The 23,994-nt window shown below is 44.3% G+C and overlaps 1 protein-coding gene across 1 annotated transcript in view; it reads left to right on the forward strand.

Moving 5' to 3' along the window:
- The window catches only part of NALCN (sodium leak channel, non-selective), a 665,599-nt gene that overhangs the window by 493,345 nt on the left and 148,260 nt on the right, over positions 1–23,994 (forward strand). The window contains exon 16 of the mRNA XM_088456607.1: positions 16,058–16,194. Coding sequence (XP_088312733.1) covers positions 16,058–16,194 — 137 coding nt within the window. The remainder of the gene's footprint in view (positions 1–16,057; positions 16,195–23,994) is intronic.

Genomic DNA, 23,994 nt, shown 5'->3' on the forward strand with positions numbered 1-23,994 from the left:
TGCTGGGCATCGATAGAACTTTTTCAGTCAAAAACCCCAATTTTCTAATCAGCGTAGTTGACTGACTATTTACATTTGATGGTGATACTCAGCAATTTCTGTCATGTAAATAAAGGGTTACTTTTTAAAATGAAGGTGCCCCCCTCCTAAAAGAATAACCATCCTTGGGCCTCAGAGCCCCGTCTGGTACTGTAAAATCGGGGTAAAAACTGGCATGGGTTCCTCCTATTTGCCAGTAACCAGCACCAGGCTGACCCAGCTGGGTGGCTTACAGTATAGCTGGGAGACCCACAGTGTAGGGACACAATACCAAAACTGGTCAACCGAGGGCAGGAAAAAAATAGAATTAACTTTACAGTGGAACTACAGGTCCCAGCAAACCTGACCCAGCATGCAAGACACTTGGAGAACCACAAGTCCCAGCATGTCTAGGCATTAAGGGCCCGCTGGTACCTCTAGTTCCCTTGTCTAGTAGTATTCCTGTCTTGGAAATATAAAAATTGCAGCTTTCCAAACCCACGAACACGCTGTATTGTACTGCACCTGTGGTTCTCCAAGTGCCTTGCAGCTTTCCAAACCCACGAACACGCTGTATTGTACTGCACCTGTGGTTCTCCAAGTGCCTTGCATACCCAAGTGGCTTGCTGGGACCTGTAATTCCATTGTAAAGAACAATATAAATTCTATATTTTACACCATTATCCCTGCACCCAACGACTCCACGGATGCAGGAAGACTGGTTGATCCTCGGGAGGGCGGACCCCATTTAATTTTTGAGGTCCCCATTTCCTGAGGATTTCCAGCCATTTAAAAAAAGAACATTAATCTTTTGATTAATCCTTTAAACACCAATGCCTGCATAGATCATATTGATCTGTGCAGTGCTTTGATCATAGGCAGACTTATTATTTAGTGCATTGTACTGCAATATTGGTGGATTTTGATAGATTTGATTAACACAATTCTTATTAAATCCGTGATATGTATTGTTGACAATGTTAAGCATACAATGTTGGTCCAATGGTGTATTGCCGTGTATTGGAGTGCGAAGTTGTGTTTCACCTGCAGTTTGCCATCAATTTGGGTTTTAGTAAATCTCTGATTTGCAAAATCACACAATGAAATCACAGAAAAATACCAAATCAACCAAAAGCAAATCCTAGTAAATTTACCTCTTAGAATTTTAGCTAATAGGCCAAACTGCAAAAAGTTAGACTTTTTGGAGCATGGTAAATGAGGCATTTCCGCAATCCCCATCGAATCCTATGGGGACTGCACTTGCGAACATAAAGGCGGAGACAACAACAGATTATCTCCAGTATCTGCTGAGTTCCTCCTTTGATAAACACCCATTTTTGTTGGATATGTCACATTTTTATAGATGAATAAATAGACCACTATACTTGAGTGATTTCACACAAATGGGTAGTCTTTTGCCTACTTTTTTGACTGGGAACAAACGGACTGCGTCTTGCAAAATACATGTAGAATAAGCAACTGAATTAAAATCTTGCTGTGTCTATTATCTAACAGACATTTGTTGGTCCTATTGTCCTAGATAATAAACTGACAGGAGTTAGATGTAATAGACAAGGATGAACAGTCTACTCTACAAGTTATGAGATTTGTTCTTTTTCAGATAGCAGACAAATATTAGTTTCCCTCTTTCCAAAGAAAGAATATACTTTTATTAAAGAAAGTGATTTATATTTATCAACTTTGTTTTAAATTCTGTTTCATCTTGAAAATAACTGTAATCATAATCTGCTATGCGGAGCTCATGTCACTGTCTCCTTACAGTTTGGTTTAAATTTCATTTTGGGATAAAAAAGACCTACTGTTAAAATGGTGATGGCTCATAAATCAGTCTAAATAAAGTAATGACAATGAGCTTATTTTAAATAAATTTACCATTGAACATACAAGCACTAACTTACTAAACAGCAGAAGAGCAGCGCAAAATTACTTTTCTGGTGCTGTATGCCTCACTTAGGGCTCTATTTATTAACATTATTTTTACTAAAATAAAGTGAAAAATTGTGTTTTCACACCCTTTTCACATTATTTTAGTTTCACCTAAAGTTACTACAGGGCAATTGGAGTAGAATTCGTAAAATTCTACTCCAAGCCCTAAGTATCACTTATTTTTAGTAAGCAGATCGCATTTCCCATAATTGTAATGAGAAATGTGATCCGACCAGAGTTACTAAAAATAAATTGTAAAAAAATACCGGAGAAAGTCCTGTGATAATAACGCCACCTGGAGGTGGCGTTATCCAGGGTCTCCCCAGGTTACCGGACTCCTGCCCTGCGCTAACGGGGAGAGCAGAGCCCGGAGCTGGCCCCAGTAATCAGCTTTGTGGTCTAAACAGACCACACACTGATACAGCATAAAAAAAGTAAAAAAAAAAGTCCAAAAAAAATTAACTTACCTGACTGCAGGGACCGGTGGTCGGGGCTCCGGTGATGTCTCCCCTCCGGTCAGCTGGTCTCCCATGCTGCACTGCGACCCGGTCATCAGGTGATCGGGTCCCAGTGCAGTATGGGATATCACCTGACCGGAGGACATGGAAGACATCACCGGAGGCCGGATCATGCAGGTAAGTGTAATGAAGGGAGAGGGGGAATTGTGGGGGGGTCACAGGGGGTCCGCGATTGCGGGGGGCAGGGCTTAACGACGGGGATGGGGCTTAGCACCGGGGGGGTAGCAGCGGCAGCCGGTCGGCGCATGCGCGGGGCACTAGTCGCGGTATTTTTTTGCGAAAATACCGTGACTAGTGTGCGGAGGGGATTTGCAGGGACAGAGCTTTCTCGCAAGCTCTGTCCCTGCAAGGGATTTGTAGTAAATCCCTGTGATATTGCCTGAATTTGCAATGCGAATTCACTCGGTAATATCACACTACAATCTGCATTACAAATGCGGATTGTAGTAAATAGAGCCCTTACACAGGTGCATGCACCAGTTCATCAATTTGAGTTTATAGATCAAGATGCCAGCGTTTGCGGAGGTGCAGGTGTTTGCGGTTGCAAATTATGTGACCTGTCAGAAACGCACAGTGGACGGCTCCCGGGAAGTTAATCTTCCAGCAGCCACCACTAACAGAAGGGCCTCCTGCCGCTCTGCATCCCTGCACCCTCCAGTGTCTGACATGCTGCCGATTACTGCTGATTAGTCAGCAAGGCTGAACCCCCTACCGGCTCCTGCAGAGAGGAGCAGCCGACCTGTGAAATGTAAATTAACCACAGCTCAGCCTCCCAGTGTATGCCTGGGTCTGCTCAGAGGAGCAGCCACTGGGAAAATCAAAAGCACGATGTTCTGATTTAATAAAAATCGATGTTAACGTGATTTGTTTAAAAAATATATATATTTTTGTTAATAAAATCATGTTGGATATGTTCTAAATAGATGTTCTTGACCCAATTCAACCATAAAAAAAAACAACGATTTCTGAGCAGTTTTTGGAAATTAAAATGCCAAGTAAGTGGTTAAAATCAACGGTAAAACAACCAGAAAAGTAGGTTACAGGCAATGTTGCTGAGAATTGATAAATATCCAATTATGCTAAATATAAAAAACCCAATGCTGAGTTGAACAAATGCCTGTTGGCAGAGCATACAGCATCTTGTGTGTTTTTGCACAACACATGCTCGAAACTGCGCATACACAGAATGGGCTATCCACAATCATACGCATTTCAGTTCCACCACTACCTATGACTGAGCTGTAATGGGGTGTTCTGATGTAGGCACAGCTCAGAGTGGGCATATCACCTGGACTGTAGGCTGCGCAGAGCTGGACGGAACCATAAATACGCATGTTTCCGGATGTATCTTTTACACCAAATATAGGCTGGTGGAAGTGAGCACTGATGATGATGACTAATACAGTAGCTAACCAAGAGTAGAGATAGGAGGCTCTGCATATATATATATATATATATATATATATACACACATTTATTTCTGTGCACACAATGCTGGATAACAATTTCTGTCCTACTGAGCATCAGCCCCAAATTGTGTTAATTACTTTTGAAACAAGATTAGTCATATCTAATCCTTTTTTTCACCAGCCGGGAAATAGTATTTTCTATCTCCTATGTCCATAACTATCTTGCAGACTAATCTGTGCAGAAGATCTATTACATTCATGCTTCCTAAAGAGAATGGTATATTTGTTTGAAAGCATACTAAGTAGTGTCGTTTTTATATACATATTTTAGCAATACTGCTGCTAGCTAGAAAATGAGTCACCTACAAATCTGTGTAGTTAATAGTTATATTTGATCATAATTATGATCAAAGTGACTTCCAATACATTTCACTCATTGGCCCTGATTCAGACCCACTCGCAAGTGGGCGTACGTACGTTCGGCGTACGTAAAAAAATATTTAAATTGAAGCACTCGCTCGTATTTTCATACGCAGCTAAAAATCCGCCCCAAACTCAGGCGACCCCTCCTCTAACTAACGAGCCTGCCAAATAGCGATCGTACATCCCCGAAATGGCTTGAAGGGAACGCACACACAAGTACAAACCGGAAGTGGGCCTGTCAGATTCTGATTACCTGCTCGTTTTTTCTGCCTACCTCCCTCAATCGTATCATGCCAATCAATGTATCAATTAGCTTAATTGGTTTTTTTTTTTCAACACAATGCAAAAAACTTTAATCTTGTTCGTGTTTGTGTTTACTCGCAGAATACGTACGGCTTAAACATTCGCTTTTATTGTTCAAAAGACATGTTAGCCCCAATTAAACAATTGTTCTATTTGTTTGGATCCCCGCAAATTTTCTGTGGTTCATTTCTTTATTTTAATTTGCTTACGCATGTCACTGCATCAAGCCTATCATAACTCTCAAGAGATTTGTGGCCCTGTCGAACACATGACTCATACACTAACCAATAGAATTTGTTCTGTTAATTTCCCAAATACATTAGCCAATCAAATTTTTTTTGGGTGCTTTATTAAAATGAATTTTCTAAAAATACACCATTGCCATCATGAGATCCGCCGCATTCACCAGGCGCGAACTGCTGGTGCTCACGGAGGTGATGGACAGGCGGATCACCAGTCAGCCTCCACCCATCTCAAATAGCAGAAAGCGTTCCGCATATGCGGAGGTACGTCGCCGCCTGCATTCCTTCGGCTCACGCCGACATATTGGCCAGCTGGAGCGCAGGTGGTCGGACCTGCACCGGCATACGCCCCGCTTGCTGGCATGCTTTCGCATGCAGATCGAGGAAAGTAAGTTTTATGGACTGTGGTTTTCAAGTTTATCTTGTGGGCCCTAACTGCGTGTGCATGTTTTCATGTCTGTCCTATTTATTCATTGTAGTCATATCTGCATGTGCATGTTTTCATGTCTGTCCTATTTATTCATTGTACTCATATCTGCATGTGCATGTTTTCATGTCTGTCCCATTTATTCATTGTACTCATATCTGCATGTGCATGTTTTCATGTCTGTTCTATTTATTCATTGTAGTCATATCTGCATGTGCATGTTTTCATGTCTGTCCTATTTATTCATTGTACTCATATCTGCATGTGCATGTTTTTTTTTTGTATTTGGATTCCTGTTGAAACTAACCACAATATTTTTTACATCTTTTAGGGGCACAGCAAAGACTACGGCGTCATCGGCAGACAAGACGCCAGTCCCGGCCCCTCTCTCCAACCCCCAATTCCTCTATTACACCCTCCTCCCCAGACCCTGTGGCCGAGATTTCGGGTCTACTTCCCCTCCAGCCCAATTCCCCCTCTCCTCCAACCGCCCCTCCTCCAAATACCCCCTCCCAGGATTCTGCCCACACCCTGCCCCTAGGTTTGGGGAATGTAGCCACCTCCGAGGTGGTCGAGGGAGTGGCTTCTCGCTCTGGCGTTTTGCAGAACGGTATGTTTTTGTTTGTTTTTTTGGGCACCACAAACTGTTTGTGTCGTCCCCATTTTTGTGGGCTTTCTGTCGCCTTTGGGATTTTTTGGGGGTTGTCTTTACCTGTTCCTGCTGATTTCACCAAACACATATCACACCTGTGTGCATTTTTTTTGGGCCCTTGTATTTTTGGCCTACGACATTTTGGGGCTCTGGGTTTTATCCGTGTAATGTTGTTTTTTGGCACAAGCTTGTACGTTTTGTTTTGCTTGTTTTGTGTTGTTTTTGAATGTTGCTTCATTATTGATGTATTAATCACCAAACTTTTGTCACCCACAGAGGAACAGAGGCGTCGGGCAGAAATCTGTCAGTGTGTGGCCCGTATGCGGGAGCAAGTCACCGGGCTACTGCAGGGCCTTGACCATCTGGCGGGCCTCCTTAGGAATTAGATTTTTTTTTTTTTTATTTACAAATTGTTTACAAATAAATCAGTTTTAATTCACGCTCTGTCTCATGCGTTTTTAGTAAATCCAAGATTCTTTACACTGACATAAGTAGACTCTTCAAGCAAGGATTGCCAATTAATCTCACTACAGATTGTGTGTTGTATTTTGAAGGCAAACAGGCACAAGAAACACCTACCAGTACCAATGTCATTTTCCTTTTTTGGGGTGGACAACATGCTAGTTTACAACATTTTACAGGTTCCTATTTGGTGGGCAATCTGCTTAGGCCGATCTTACGAAGCCAACTGATTGTACAGGATTCCTTGGTGTGTTGGTTAGTACCCCGAAAACATATTACATTTTAGCTCCACTTGCTTCATTACTGGGTTACCCCTTAGGTAAATTTAACGTTTGTGAGTTTGGTTACACAGAAATCAAAAAACAAAGTGGTCACTCAAAAACAAAACACACAGTGATAATCAGAAATACACCACATACCAAAAACAGGAAACAAACACACAACAAATCAAGAACTGGTTGACGAAGGTCCATGCCCACATGATTTCAAAAATATGGCGTTGCAATATGGGTGTCATAATATATTCCAGACGTTTCCACATAAAGGTTTTTGAAGGGTAGCAGGAAGTAGTCATCGTGGGAGTGCCAAAGATTATGCAAACAAACAGAAGATGGGTCAAAAATGAATTTCAAAAAAGATGAACGCAAACAAACCGTAACACATTGGGTATAAACACTGTTGTTTGGTCAATAATTACCTAAAATATCGGGCCACCACATCATCGCGTATGGCCCCCCCACATACTGACCTCCGACCAACCTCGGGGGGGCCATCCTCAGGTAAGGCATCCTCTGGCTGCATTGGGACACCACTCCTTATGGTGATGTTGTGAAATATCCCACACAGGACCACAATTTTCGAAACCATATCCGGCAAATACATGAGCTCGCCACCAGAGCGGTGGAGGCATCTGAATCAGCCTTTTAAAAGGCCGATACAGCGCTCCACCACTTGCCTGGTGGCTGTAAGTGCGGTATTAAACTCACTTTGTGGGCCTGGTGTGGGAGCCAAATAAGGAGTGAGCAGCCAGGGCATGCAAGGGTAACCACTGTCTCCTGTGAAAAAGAATAGACAACATCAGGATCACTGTGTATCAAGCTTAACATTGTTATGTACTAAAGGTCTCCACTTACCCAGAAGCCACGCATCACCAGCTTGTAGGTTGGTTAATTTGTGCCATATCCCTGATTGCCGGATGACGAAGGAGTCATGTGCACTTCCTGGTAATTTTGCATTCAGGGACAGGATCTGGAGGGAGGCATCACATACCACCATTACATTCAGGGAGTGATAGTGTTTATGGTTGCGAAATATTGCCTCCAGCCTTGCTGGAGGCTGAAGTGGTATGTGAGTACCATCCACAACCCCTATGATGTGTGGGAAGCCAGCTATTTGGTAAGAATTGGCCTTGGCCACACTAAGGGCACCCATATCCAAAGGCATTTTAATAAAATGATGGAGGTGCTTGAAAAGTGCCTCCATCACTGCCCTCAGGATCCTGGAAAAGGAGGATTGTGAGATGCCCGCCACTATTCCCACCGTTGTTTGAAACGATCCTGAGGCACAGAAATGTAACACTGCCATAAATTGCGTAAGTGGTGGTATTGCTGTTGGACTGTCAATTTGCCGCTCAAGATCACTCTCTATTAATGAGAGAGTGTCTATGATGATTTTGGGAGGAAGACGGTAGCGTCTTAAAACCTCATCATCGGGCATTCCAAAAAGGGTGACACGTGTTCGAAATATCTGGGGCCTTGCACGCCTACGATGCCTACGCCTGGGACGAGATTGAGGTTGGTCGGCTTCCGGGAGCATGGCCAGAACAATCCGCCCCAGATCAACCTGAAATGGCAAGATTTGAATGTAAGGCTTTGGACCCACCCCAAAGAAAAATTAAAACAACTTAGCTTGATGATACCATTCATTGCTGCTTACATGCCGGGGTATTGTCATGATATGTCCAAACTGAAAATATTCCCAATATTAATTTTAAAAAGTTTAGTCTGTGCATTTATGTTTCTAAATTTGGTGCAAGACAAAACATAAAGTAGGCGAAACACACATTTGGGCAACGAGCAAAACGACATTGCACACAGTACGTCAAATAAGGACGCATGTATAAATACGTCACGAAACAACATTTAAATTCTGGTGTATTTCTTGTTTGGAGCACAGACATGGCTACAGACCAGGGAAACAATGGACAAGAGTCAGGCGGTAAGTCTTTCATGCATTTTGTCTCAATGATTAATTTGAAACATAATATTGGGCAGGTTGTGAAGCTGAGAAATCTGCATATTTACACAAATAGGTGAGGAGGATGACATGGAAGAGGCTGCTGGGCCCAGTATTCCGGCCAAAGCTGCCACAAAGAAAAGGCAGCCACATTTCACAAGAAAGGAGATGGAGGTTTTGATTCAGAAGTGTGTGGACATCCTGCCACAGGCAGACAGGAATATGAGTACAAGCCAGAAGTGGAGAATGTGGGAAGAGGTAGCCGTTGCTGTCAATAGGGTGGGTGATTATGTCCGTCTAGCCCGGGATGTCAAACGGCGGAAAGTAAACACTTGCCCCCCCTATAAACAAACCCCATTTTAAACAAAAGGATAATGGTTCCATTTTTAACCAACAGATGGGGCGACTTCAAATATCGCCTAAAGCAAAAACTGGCGGACAGGGCTAGGCATGCAAGGGGGACAGGTGGGGGTCCCACCCCTGTGTCATTGGCGTTGACGGATTTAGAAGAGCTGGCACAGGGGTGTGTGCAGCCTGTGGAGGTGTTTGGCGTGTCCAACATGGATACGGACATGCCAGACTTTGCGGCTCCTCATGTTGTCCCAGGTAAGTCTTGTGATGTCACCAACTCTGAAATGTTATTGTGCCAATATGTAGATTCTAATGTGAGTCTTTTCTCATTTTTCCAAACAGAGACACAGGCGGATGAGTCTGCTCCAGAGGGGAGCCTTGGCCGCAGAATTTCTGCTGGCTCTGCAGGGGAGGAACCAGTACATCCGGCTGAGGACCCTGCTGAAGCCAGTCCAGGGCAATCCCCCTCGCAGGCAGTGGCCCTCCTCACAGAACTCAATTTCAAATCGGATTCCCATACGGAGATTCTGCAGAGGATGGACGCCAGTCTGATACGGGTGGCTGAGGCCCTGGAGCAAAATGCTGCGGCCAACGTGACCATTGGTCAGGCCCTGGCGGAAAATACCAGGGCCAACATCCGCATCGCCAATGCCCTGGAGCAGCTCGTTCGCCAGCACATGGTGGAGCCGACCTCCCTTCCTGCCGGAACATCAGGATCCTCCACCTCTGGCACAACATCAGCCAATCCTCCAAATGTGCCTAGCCCTGTGCCTAGTCCAGAGGCCACAACATCTGCCTCTGGACAGGCCAGCCCGATGACATCCCGGACCCGGTCTGGCGCCCTCCCTCCCCCAGCCAAACGGGTGAAAAAACGGTGACAGCAATGGCGACTTTTCCCACACTCCTTCTGTGCTTGGCTCATATTCCTTTCTGGTCAAAACTTCCCTCTCCTTTCTTGTGAATTGTTTTTAATTTTGTGTTCTACAATTCATAAATCTTTTATGTTGGCCCAATTATTGTAACTTTGGGAATGAACCCTGCAAAAAATTGTTTGCCACAAATCGGTTAATTATTTTAGTTTTTGTTTGAGCAATAAAAAAAAAATAAAAAACTGACATTGTATTCTTACATTATTGTCAAAATGGATTACATTTAATCCTGGGCCAAAAGGCAAAAACTGGCAAAAAACCACATTTTACATGCCAAAAAAAAAAGGGCTCTTTAAGGAACGTTTAAAATTTAAAATAACGATGCAAATTAAACAGGCCAAAAGAAAAAGGTAAAAACAAAAAAATCATGATGACATTATTGTTACAATAGGCCCTAACCAAAAAATTGAGCCCAAAATAAACACCCACAAATGTACGTAAATTGATTGTGTAATCATCACATTAGCAGCTATGATTTCCACCTGCGTACGCTTTTGTGCTAACCTAAAAAACTGCTTTCAAAACACATACCAAGCCGGTTTTCAATCCAACACTAATTGCTGTTCTGACCACCCGCGATTAATCGCTGCAACATCGTGGAGTGCCGGGACGGAGGAGAAGGCCATCGCCAATGTGGTCGACTAATCCAGACCCTAAGCTGTGCGAGCATTTTGAAGGGAAAGAGGATCATCCAGTGACGTATGAGTCGGTCCGTACACATTTTATGCTCGCATCTGCTAATGTATGTACGCCCCAAAAACGCCTCGCCACGCCTGCGTTTTTCCATCTCCACCCCGTCAACACCCAAAAATGCCCTGTTCTGTCAATCACATTTGACATGTCACTTCCTGTACGCTATTTGACGAACGAGACAAAAAAAGCTCGCAATCTGCCGTACGCACATGCGCAGTGTTACACCGACGCATGCGCGGTTAGTCAACATCGGAACGCAACGAGTGTACTGCTGTTTGCGTACGGCTCTGAATGAGGGCCTTAGTTAGCTATCAGTATCAGACTGTAAATGGTTTTCAAAAGAATAGTTATCAGGCACCAAATGCAGCAACTGCTTCTAAATAATATTGTATCATCAGAAAGCAATTTTTAAAACATGTTCAGAGCATCTCAAAGTCTTAAGCTGGGTACACACCTTTGTGATCACTCGGCTGAACAGGTAAACTCTTCGGATCAGCCGAGTACTGTGCCCCCAGGTTAACCCCCTGTGAGCCCTGTACGCTTCGTGCAGACATCTTATCATCAGGTGACCTCTGATTTTTTTGAACAGCAGCTTCAAAATTGAGTGTTGTGATACATATTGTGATAAGATCAGGGTAGGGGCCCCCTCTCCTGGGGTAGATGGGCACCTCCTTACACACAGCAGCCAGGAAACAGCACTCCAGTCGTGGTTTTTCATGCAAGCTGGTTGGCACCAGTTTTTATTGTGCAACACCAGTAGTCAAATAAACCAAACATAAAATAAATCCTAGCCTGGCTGGGCACTGACTAGACAGGTAATTTCCTCTCTACAAGTGGCAAGGCCTACTACCTCACCACAAACACAGCACTTTAAAAAGGTCACAGTGTCTCTGAACAAACCTCAGTGTCTGTTCTCCCCAGGGTGTGTGAGACACTGCATCAAAACTCTTACACAGCTATATTGAGCCACTTCCAGGTGTAATACCTAATTAACCTGCTCTCAGGCTGAAAGGCCTAACACCTGAAATGGCCCTGTGGATGGAGCCCTCCCTTCTCTCTCACATCCACATCCCCAGGACCCATTCTCCAGCTTTTACCAAAAACTGACACTCAGATCTGTTTGTAAAACAGACTCTTCCTGGGGGTTAAAATACATATTACAGGAATCTGGGACACATATACATGCCATCCCTAACTTCTCCAGTGCTTCTATCACAATATATATATATATATATATATATATATGTATATTGGGTCTGATTTGTTACAAATACATAACTAAATGGGATATATACCCAAGCCCCACTGTACTGCACCATACAAAAGTAGAAAAGAAGGCGCAGTTTTGTTGTTGTCTATATAATGAGTTGCATATGTTATTAGCCTTATTCACCAAATAGATGCCACCTCCAAATCACATTCAATCGTGTGCCATCCTCTTCAGTCTAGTGTTCTTATGTCCCCTGAACAAGTAAAACTATAAAGATGCTAAGTACCTATACTTTAGATTATGTTTGAAAAATCCTTGTTATACTGTATCTAGATTATCAAAATTATGTTCATTAATTGACATTGTTTTAAATATTTTCATTGGGGTAATTGTTCAGGCAAATTACTTGCTAATTTGGTTAGGACAAAAACCGCCCCTGCATGCAGAGACTTCACAAGGGGGCCACAACCGGGTGTCACCCACTGAGGGGTGACGCCAAAATGCAGACTCCTCCTCAGTGACAGGAGCCAGGTGCTGCTCTGTAGCATTAAGTGCAGCACTCAACTCCTGACACAGGGCTGTATTCAGACCCGCTTGCTAGATGCGTTCGCACGCATCCAGCATATGCAAATCTGGCAAAGGCGGGCAATCTCACGGCAAGGCATTAGCACGCCTACTATGTCTTGGCGTGCAATCGCTCTGTGTATGCAGACACCCACCAGCCTGTCTTAAGACGCCCACTTGCGCACGTCCTCTCCAGGAAGTGTATGCAACCATCGGTACATCATCGAGTACCATCTGATGCAATCGCAGTGCTTGAGGCTGACCATACCCTGCCGCAAGCACTGCGAGCAATTCAGTGTAAAAACCAGCCAGGTGACGTGTACTGTAACACTGACTCTTAATTATGCACGCCTCTGAAACGGCGTTTAGACGCTCAGGCACGCCTGCGTTCACACCTCTACTCCCCCGTTTCTAGTGGCCAGCCTCTGCCACCATTCACATACGGCTTCTCCTGTCACTCACTCTGCTGGGCAGTCTATGAGCAGCGAGCGAACGCTTCCCGATCTCTCGCTGTGGTTTGCTCACGCACACTGCGATATGTACGCATGCGCACAATGCGAAAATCAGCTGGCTACGAGCGAACGCAGCCTAGCGAGCAAGTCTGAATTGCCCAATAATTTCCCCCAGTTTTCTCAGTTTCAAGAACAATCAGCACTCCCATCTAAGGACTTCTCCGTTTCTTACAGCTCAGGCATTTCCATCCTAAGATGAAATCTATTATTAGGCCTCTCACTACTTTTGAGACTATTTGTTGGAGACACCCCTCAACCAAGGGTTTAATTTCTGTATTATATGCATTGCTTGTCAAGGAGACTCATCCCGCGTGTGACTCCCATGAATTAGCCTGGGAAACCGATCTAGGCATTCATTTGGATACTGAGGAAAGGTCAGAAATTTGGGACAATGCAGTGTCCAGTTCCATCTGCATTAAAATTAAAGATAATGTATATAAACTGTTATTTAGATGGTACTATGGGCCTGATTCAGATCCGCTCGCTAGATGTGGCCGCTCGCTCCCAGCGTATGCAAATTCAACTAAGTGACGTCAAGGCAGACGATAACATGGTAAGGCATAAGCACGCCCACTATGTCTGGCGTGCGATCACTTTGTGTATGCAGACGCCCACCAGCCTGTCTTTAGCCGTCCACTAGCGAACGTCATCTCCAGGAAGTATATACAACCATCGGTACATCGGGTTCCATAGGATCTGACCACAGCGCTTTTGGTTGACTGTACCCTACCGCAAGCACTGCGAACACTTCAGTGTATAATTCAACCAGGTGACGTGTACTATGACGCTGCCTGTTAATTATGTATGCCTCTGAAATGGCATTGAAACACTCAGGCACGCCTGCGTTCGCACCTCCACACCCCCGTTACTTCTACCCTGCCCCTGTTACCACCCACAAATGGCCTCTCCTGTCACTCATTCCACTGGGCTGTCTTTGCTAGGCGAGCAAGCACTTCTCGATCGCTCGGATTAGTTCACCCACGCGCACTGCGATGCATACACATGTGCAATTGCATAACATCAGCCAGGAACGAGTGAGTGTCTGAATCAGGCCCAATGTACCTTCTCAGCTGAAGGCAATGTTCCCTAACACTACAGACAGATGCTGGAGGGGATGCTCTGATGACGGCACCTTTCTCCACATCTGGTGGTCTTGCCCAAAGTTAACTATTCTTTGACAGGAAGTAATAAACGTCATATCACACTTATTTAATGCCCCTGTCCCTTTTGATCCTAAATACTTTTTCCTTCCTCTGGGTCTCCCAACATTATCCAGGCACCAAAAAAAGTTAATGCACCACATTGTTTCTGCTACGACCTGCCAAATTGCTGCCGACTGGAGGTCGCCCACACATCACCTATGCAGTCAGTTCTTTCAGATGTACCTATAAGAGGGAGTACATGACTAGCATAATTAATAATTCGTCCAAATCCTTTGATAAGGTTTGGAGTCCTTGGTTGGCCTCCAAAATACCCCAACCCCGTTTAGCAGATAGTTACCCTTATCTTTTTCTCCTGTTTGTAGCTCCCAGCCACAGGCCTTACCCCACGGTTTGCCACGCCGTTACTCTTGAGGGTGTCCCCCTTGCTGTTTGTTATACCTAAAATTGGATCACTTTTGAGCTTATACTAGATATGACCTGTTATTTGTTGTGTGTAACGATTTTGTTTCCTTTAACCTCTGTATGTTTTGGTTGATGTTTTATAAAGTGAACTGTTTAATAAACAATATATATTATACACACCCATGAAACAGTGTGTACACAGTCACACCTGCGTTTTTGTAACCACCACCCAGTTAAATTTCCCAAACACTGACTACCTGTCACTCACTTTGCGAGTGAATCCTTTGGGTGAATGTAATCGTAATGCAATCGCTGTGTGTGTGCAGTGCGGCTTTCGCGCATGTGCAATGGCAAACAATCGCTGTGTGTGTGCAGTGCGGCTTTCGCGCATGTGCAATGGCAAACAATCGCTGTGTGTGTGCAGTGCGGCTTTCGCGCATGTGCAATGGCAGACAATCGCTCATTCTGCATAAATATCGGCATTGCGGAAATCTCTGAATCAGGCCAAAGTGTTTGATTTGGTGTCTTAGCCCTATCTGCTCCACAGTCATCAATGCTTTGGCCCAGACTTTAGCCACATATTCCAAAATGTATATCATTGTCTTTTTTTATTCATTTCTTAAATACATGTTCCTTCCAACTTAATAGAGCACCAGACAGGGCTGTCCTTCATGTTAATTTGGCATTACAGTAGAACCTCGTTTACATCATTGTAAGAGAATGACAGAATGTCAGGGAATCATATTAGCTCAGCATGAAGTGATGTCAGCAATTGCTGATGATTTATTGTTATATTTTCACAAACCTTTTAAGTACATATCCTTCTGCAGTGTTAGACATTGTCATGCAAACGACTTTTCTTTGTGTTCTAATCATTAACGAACCTATTTATCAGATAGCCCGAAAAGACCAGTGTTTGTGTTGCGGTGATAGAAAATAAGTATTTTTGGGCCTATTAATAAAAAATAAACAATTGTAGCAGCAGCTGAGCAATGCTAGCCGGCAGCAGTAAAAATAATTGTTTTATTATATTATATATCTTTTAACATTAAAGTATTTTTGCTTGTTTATCGTCATCCTGAGATGGCGAAAGCATAAGAGAACGGCATGTCCTTGGTATGTATGCTTGGCATGGGGAAGCTATCATTTCAGAGCTCCAGTAATGGCCACCACAGGCTGCAACGTTTGATAAATAGGAAGAAACTCTAAGGCAGATGTAGGGCTCTTCTCCCATTGATAAATAGACCCCTTAGTCTGTGGTTAGTGGGATATTTCATGAACTGTAGTCTCCCGTGCACTTGCCATGCAGTTATACATTCTCTTCAAATTGCTCATTTTTCAGTCATTATACTGCTTATGGAATCGCCAATGTTTTTAAATAAGCAACACATACAAGTATTTAAACACACTGCAAATTGTGATTATATAAATGTAAAAAATATTTTCTCAGAAATTGTCTTATATGCATGCAGTGAAAACATGTACAGTATTAACCATAATGTCCTTTCTTCAGTCACTGAAGTAATGTTACTTTGCTGCCATCTTCTGTTTCTTGCAATCAGTGCTTCAATATTTTTTCTCTACATGTTTTGTACAGTTGAAGCAAAGTGAAGCAAATGCTGACACCAAAGAGAAATTACCATTACGCCTCCGTATCTTTGAAAAATTCCCCAACAGACCTCAGATGGTGAAGATCTCCAAACTTCCTTCTGATTTCACAGTTCCTAAAATAAGGTAATTTGGTTTTAATTGCTTTTTCTGCATTTCCCACAGTGGATGTTTCAAATAATTACCATCCAGTCTGCATCACAGCATACTACCTACACTAAATGTAACACCTGTGTAGTGATGCATATATTACTAGTGTCAGCTACATATGTTTAGGTGGGCTGCCAAACTGACTTCCTGCATTATTGTTGGGGTGCAAGGGGTAAATATCCTAATAGGCAACTTCTGTGCAATCCATAAAGAAGACTTTCCATTAGTGAAAGTATGGAACATATTTAATCTAACTATTCAGTATCCATGGGACTTTTTTCAAGGACACACAATATAGATGTGATGTTTATAAATACAATGATTATGCAGATGTGGTTGCATATTTTCTTGTATGTATCAAGTATCACGACAATAAGAAATTAAGTATTGCCTGCATTTACCAAAAATCATCTGCAGGCACAGGGGCTCTAATAGCAGCACATCCATGTGATGTGTAAGAAGTAAATTAATCGCTAAGGCAATCAAGTTTCTTCTGGGTTCAGATCCTGGCTGTGTTGCTGTGAATGCATGGTCAATAGACCATGTATGTGGTCGTGGAGAGTACTGGGGAGGGATTCTATGGATCCCTCTCCCAGAAGATTTTGTGTGATATAGCTCATAGGCTACAAAGGCTAACGCATTTAAAGATGGCATTTGGTACCAGGACAAAGCTTGGTAAATTTCACAGTTTAGCAGCCCACATTGGTGTTGCCTTTGTGATCGAAAATGGATAGTATGAAGCATTCAGCATTATACTAATTAATCATATAACTAGGATATATCTCTTTTGGAGTATATAACATTAGTTCATCTAAACAAGTTATGGTTTTTCACACATATGCATACTAAACATGAATACGATATATAGATTCCTTGGGAAGATAATTTATTTATTCCATAAAAAATATTTCCACACCATACCCCATCATCACTTTATAGATAACATTAATAATGTTTTAAAATATGTAACTGTATTGTTTTAATTAGATTTCCTTATACATCAGGTAAATTCCAGATTTCTATGCTAGTGCTGTTAACCGTTTTTTTTTCTAGTAGTTCCTGGCTATAAGCTATAATAGTCACACCAGTTAAGGGAGTTCCTTGTTTCTGTTTCCTCCCAGTTTTCCCTATCACATACTGGGCCTGATTCAGAGCCGGACACTCTGAAAGAGCGCTCGCTCTGGATCAGGGCGTTTTTGTATTTTTTTTGTGCGGCTTCCTTGCCGCTCGCTTAGCTGTGGGTAACCACCCACAGCTATTGTGAGAGGACAGTTGATGGTCGCAATGGTCAAGACCATCGCGACCATTGGGGCTTGCGATGAGACCCTTGTGGTAGGGTCTCATTCCCGCAAGCCCCAGTGAGCTTTCGGCTCATTTAGAGCCGGAAGCTCACCCACTGATATCACTCGTGATGTCAGTGGGGCTGCCCCCAAACAGCAGGCGTTCCTTTGGGAGCGCCTCCATTGGGCAGCCCCCCTGCCCGCCTCCAAAATGGGGCAAGCTGTCAATCAAATCGACAGCTGCCCCGCTTTGGTGCGAGACCTGTAGAAACGGAGAGCCCGTCACTAGCATATGCACATCAGAGCCGGCTCCGGCATGCACAGTGGCCAAACATCGACCCGCTCGTGAGCGCATAGCACTTGCGAGTGGGTCATGAATCAGGCTCACTGTCCTTTAAAATGTGGTACACTGTGATAGCACAGTATTGCTGGGACACAACTATTAAGTAAATATCCATAGTTGTTAATAATACAATGTAAATATCTCTGAGTGCTCTATTTATTAACATTATTTTGACTAAAATAAAGTGATAAAGGGTGTTTTCACACCCTTTTCACATTATTTTAGTTTCACCTAAAGTTACTAAAGGGCAATTGGAGTAGAATTCATAAACTTCTACTCCAACCTCTAATTATCACTAATTTTTAGTAAGCAGATCGCATTCCCATAATTGTAATGGGAAATGCAATCTGCCTGGTAGTTACTAAAAACAAATTGTGAAAAAAATACTGGGGGAGGCCCTGTGATAATAACACCACCTAACAGGCAGGATAATAACCGGCAGAGCAGAGCCCGGAGCCGGCCCCAGTGATCAGCTGTGTGGTCTATACAGACCACACGCTGACACACTGTAAAAAAAAAGAACAAAAAAATAGTAAAATAAAAAAATTACCTGAGTCCAGGGACCGGTGATCGGGGCTCCAGGTGATGACCTCCCTCCGGTCAGCTGGTCTCCCATCCTGCACTGGTCCCAGTGCAAGATGGGATGTCAGCTGACCTGAGCCACGGAGGACATCACCGGAGCACTAATCACTGCATGTAAGTGTAATTAAGGGAGGGGGGGGTCATGGGGGGTCCATGATCATGGGGGCAGTGCTCAGCGTTGGGGGGGGACTTAGCGACGGTCGGTCGGTGCATGCGTCGGCACTTGTCACAGTATTTTTGGCGAAAATACTGTGGTAAGTGTGCAGAGGGGATTCACAGGGAGAGAGCTTTATCGCAAGCTCTGTCTCTGCAAGGGAATTTTAGTAAATCCCTGCGATATTGCCTGAATTCACAATGCGAATTCAGTCGGTAATATCACACTACAATCTGCATTCAAAATGCGGATTGTAGTAAATAGAGTCCTAAGGGATCTATTCATCATCACTTAATTTCTACAAAAGTAGATGAAAATTAAGATTTTCACCTATTTTTGTAGAAATTAAGTGCCAGGACAATTCATCATTCTTGTAACTAAGGAGATATCCCTGATATCTCCTGGTTACAGTTGTCCCCCGACAATTTCCACAGGCCCCATACTATAGTATGTGGAAATTATGTAATTCAGCAAGTTTCGAAAAAGCATTTTTTTCTAAAATGACAGTGATGCTGTACGCCACTCTGAGATTGCAGCATCTGATACAGCAGAGGGATCTGTTTCAGGCAGATAGGGTAGGTGTTTCAGGCAGATAGGCGGGGGGGGCATAGTCTCCGGTGGCGGTGACAGCTTTGCTTAGGATGGGGGGGACAGTTTAGTCTGGAGGCTGGACACAGAATTGACCCCATACATCGGCGGGGTTGGTGAGCGGCCGTGCGGGCAGATAGGTGGGGGAAGGAGGTTCTTTTCTCCTGCAGCAGCAGAATCTTTGCAGCCTGTCTTCAAGCTGTGTATGCTTGGACAAGCAGTGAAAACTGAAGACAGACTGGAAGAGCGGGAAAGAAGTCTGTAGAAACAGCAGTTTTTGGAAGTGATAGTTTAGGACAGGAGGCATGATGAATGCCTCCCAAACTTTGTTTGAATTCGCAGCGAGTTCAAACCATAATTATCACAAGTGATAATTATGTTTTGATGAATAGGCCCCTAATGGAGGGGCTGTTATATATTTATTACATTAAAGGATTAAACCATTTAATGTAAAAACAACTTTCTATGTTAAACAAAAACTAAATATGAATTTATTTAGATATAATTGGATACAGTTTTAACGTCAACTTGACAGAAGCATGGCATGTCGGCAGATTTTATTTTTTAGTAATCTCACATCACATATTTCATTCTTATATAATTTAACACTAGCTGGGAAACCGGCATTGCACGGGTTAAAGATTGGACCCTGAAGTACAACTGCAGCCTTTATTTGTTTATATTGTCCTAGTCTATAACCCCATTTCATTGATCCTGAAAAGGACCCCACTGTTTGCTAACATGCATGCACACAGTGCCATAACTATCGTGGGTCAAGGGGTGCAGCTGCTATGGTGCCAGAGCTACCTCTGTGGGCCGCCACTCCCTCCTGCACTCAGTCACGCACACAAGGTTGGCTGGTGCAGTCAGGGCTGTCGAGGGGAGCCCAGGTGTCAGCAATGTTGATTTGGTACCGGCCCGCCAGTTGATTACAGCTGGCGCATTGGCAGGCAGTCAGTGGCACCTCCCGATTGACTTCCAGTCCATGAGTTCCGATTGGCTCGCGATCGGCGCCAGATTTAAATTTGACTGGTGCTGTCTGTCCATGTCTGCCGCTGCCTGCCGGTGTGCCAGCTGTAATTAGCTGGTGGCCCAGCACCAAATCCACACCTGGCTGCTGATGGCACACAGGGGGAGGCGAGAAGCTGCTGAAGGGACACAGGGAGGTGAGTTGCTGGTGGGGGGCACTACTATTTGTGGAATAATGTGTTATATGGGGCACTACTACTACTACTACTACTACTGTAAAGGGCATTATTCTGTGATATAATGTGTAAGGGGCATTACTGTGTAATGTAAAGGGCTTTACTCTATGGCACATTGTGAATAAGGGGGCACTACTGTGTGGCATAACCTGAATGGGCTCTGTGTGGCAAAATCTGAAAGAGGTCTGTGTGGCATAAGCTGAATAGGCTTTGGATCTCATTCAGAGTCGGTCGTTGCGGCCGCACGGTTGTAAGGAAAAAGGGTCCGGATATGCAAATGATGCACTCGCAAGTTGCGTCCTCAAGATCGGATCGTTAGCTGGCCGACCAAGGGGAGGATGCGGCCCGTAAGACAAAAAATACGCCCCCTTCTCGTACGCATTACACGTCATCTCCAGCCATATAAGGATTAATCGAGACTATCGGTAACCATCGGAACTGGTCATAGAGCTTAAGGTTGACCATACCCTCTCTTAAGCACTACGATCAGGTCAGTGTACAAACCACCCATGTCACGTGTGCCATGACACTACTTTGTTAATTATGGACTCCCATAAAACGCCGTTTGCATAATTAGGTACGCCTGCGTTTGGATCTCCACTCCCCCGTTTTTAAGCACCTGTTACCACCCACAAACGCCTCATTCTGTCACTCAAACTACCGACCTGGCTGTGTTCAAGGAGAGAGAATTTCTGATCGTAGTGGCTAGTTTGCGCACGCGCATTGCGAACTTTACGCATGCGCAGTTTGGCGAACATCGGTGGCGTACGACCGTGCGGCCGCAACGACCGACTCTGAATGAGGTCCTTTGTGTGGGGGCAAATGGATGTGTTTTTATACCTCTGGTGGGGCCTTTTAAGATCTTGCTATGTGGCACACAAAGTTCTAGTTATACCCTTGCATGCAAACGCAGAGGCTCTGGATTTAATATGAACTTGCTTGAGTCATCAAGTTTGCTCAGACTGAGGTTAAAAATATACTTGTGTAGCTTTCTCACAGGTTTTTTTGGCAATTTCCACTGGAGCCAGCACCAGAACCTGTATAATTTAAGAGTTTCCCCATTTTTTGGGATTGTGTGACAGTGTGTAGCTCTGACTTAGTTCAAACCTAGGTAAAAACTTATCCTGGTCAAACTACACCACCATGGCAAATTTGGTGGAGCTAGATCCAAAACTCTGACCGTGCATAAAGGACAAACAGACGGACAGACAGACACACTTTTTGCTTATTATATATAGCTGGGATACCCGGTGTTGCCTGGGTTGAAGACTGGACCCTGAAAAACATGCTTGCAGCATTTAGTAGTTATTTGCTAACATTCATCTGTAACTACCGGGGGTGTAAGAAGTGCGGCTGCAATGGTGCCCGAGCTGCCTCTGTGGACAGTCGCTCCCCCTACACTAAGTCACGCATACGAGGTGGGCCGGTCCAGTCAGGGTCACCAAGGGGGGTCCAGGAGCCAGCAATGTTGATTTGGTACTGGCTCACCAGCTGATTACACCTGACGCACTGGCAGGCAGTCATGGAGAAAGAGTGTCACCAGTTGCGAGGCAATCAGAGCTCACGGACCGGCAGCCAATCAGCAGTGGTGGGTTCTGATGGGCTGTCGGTCCGCGAGCTCCGATTGGCTTGCGACCAGTGGCAAATTCAAATTGCACCGCTGCTGTATGTCTATGTCTGCCGTGGCCTGCCGGTGCATCAGATGTAATTAACTGGAGATGGACAGACAGATGGTCTGTCCATGGTCTGTGACATGTAAAGCTGACATTTCTTTTAGCAAGCTTTTAGCAAGCTTCTTCTGCATGCCACTTGAGTCTTCAGTCTGCATTCAGATGCGTTATGTCTGACTTAGTGACATATTAAACCATTTGTACTTATGTCCTTTGGGCTTGTGAGTTAAGCAGAGCTCTCAGCATTTGTCTGAACTGGTATGCATTCTTGAAACAGCAGCACTTGAGCCCTCACAATCACCATTGATAGCTTGCTCACAACGGAATTCCAAAGACACCACCAAGACGTCAAACTCAGGCATCAGATTCTGCAGCATTGCCTTTGCAACCTTCTTGTCATCCACCTGGACACATAAAAATGTTAGTTGCTGAAAATGGATAAAATCTTGTCAGTCTACTCAATCATGTCTGTGCATGCACACAGTTTCGTACAGCTCAGTGGGCTTGATTCAGCACTGATCGCAATTGCTGATCGCAGCTATGTAATTGCACCAATGCTGCTACAAAAATATGCTAATGTCTTCCACCACTCAGCCAGCATAGAGATGCCAACTACTGCTTTCTCACATCTGTAATACCTTGCAGTCCTGTGTACACAACGGTAACATTGAAGCGCATCGGCCCCTCACGAACAATTACAACAGGTCTGACCCATCGCAGAATTTGCAAGCCTCGTCGCACACAGTGAGAACTCAAGTTGCGTAGCCAATTGCAATCGCAGTGGCTAATTTATGCATGCCCAAGCAACAGCGTTCTAATGGACAGGCACGCCTGCATTTCTGCTACCACTCCCCCGTCACCACCCCCAAGTGCTCACAGCCTGTCACTCACTCTGTGATGGATTTCTGTCTGCGTGCGTAATCACAGTGCGATCACCGCACAAGTGCAGTGCATACGCATGTGCAGTGGGCAACAATCAGCCGATCTGCGTATGCGGTTGCAATTGCGATCCATGCTGAATCAGGAAAACTGTACGGAATGGGTACGGGAATAGAATATTGACAGCAGCATTCTGACAGTCAGAATCCTGACGTCCAAAGGTAAGTACCCCCCACACTAACCCCAGGTCCTCCACCTAACCCTAACCCTCCCTCCCCGCATCTTAACCCTAACCCTCTCTCCCCGCAGCCTAGCCCTAACCCTCCCTTCCCACAGCCTAACCCTAACCCTCCCCATAGTGTCTAACCCTAAACCTAACCATAACCCTCATACTTACCAGCCAGGATCGCAGGCGCCGGGATGCTGGTGCCATCATTCTCACCGGCGCTGGTTCTTCATCAGGGCCTTCATCAGGATTTATATTGTCATATGCAACATTTGTGATCTGTCTGTGCTGATCCAAATACAGGACTTCTCTGTATACTTTCACACTCAGGGTACTGGGCTCATAATATAACCTATTGGAGGAACCTGAGAGGTAAAAGCAGAATATGAATATGAAACAGAGGTTAGTCCACTCAGAGAGTCCTTAACCAGGTTTGCAGGTTTATTGGCAACAGCAGTAACACAGTTGATCAACAGCAGTAATAGCGGTATACACAGTGATGCAGGGTAACAGCGGTGGTCACTGGTGATGCCTATAATAGCGTTAATGCTGGTAATACTACTTTCACCTGTGTTGAGTATTGTGGCACTCTACAAAGTGGCGTGTGCCAAGTCGCACATGCGCGGTGGTGTCTCTGTGATGTTATCCCCTCGGGGAGGAAACAGCACAGGAGAACACTCTTCTCTAACATTTTTGTCCCCCTCCTTATATCCAATCCTTCCTACCACTAGCATAGTTCCAAGGCCACTGCCTCCATAATATACCAGCTGTATGAAATTATTAATATTAATATTAGCTTTTATTTATGAGGTGCCATAAATGTCTGCAGCACTGTGCAAGGGGTAAACC

Source organism: Taudactylus pleione, unplaced genomic scaffold (genome assembly GCF_031769625.1).
Source record: "Taudactylus pleione unplaced genomic scaffold, aTauple2 ptg000041l, whole genome shotgun sequence".
Classification (NCBI taxonomy): domain Eukaryota; kingdom Metazoa; phylum Chordata; class Amphibia; order Anura; family Myobatrachidae; genus Taudactylus; species Taudactylus pleione.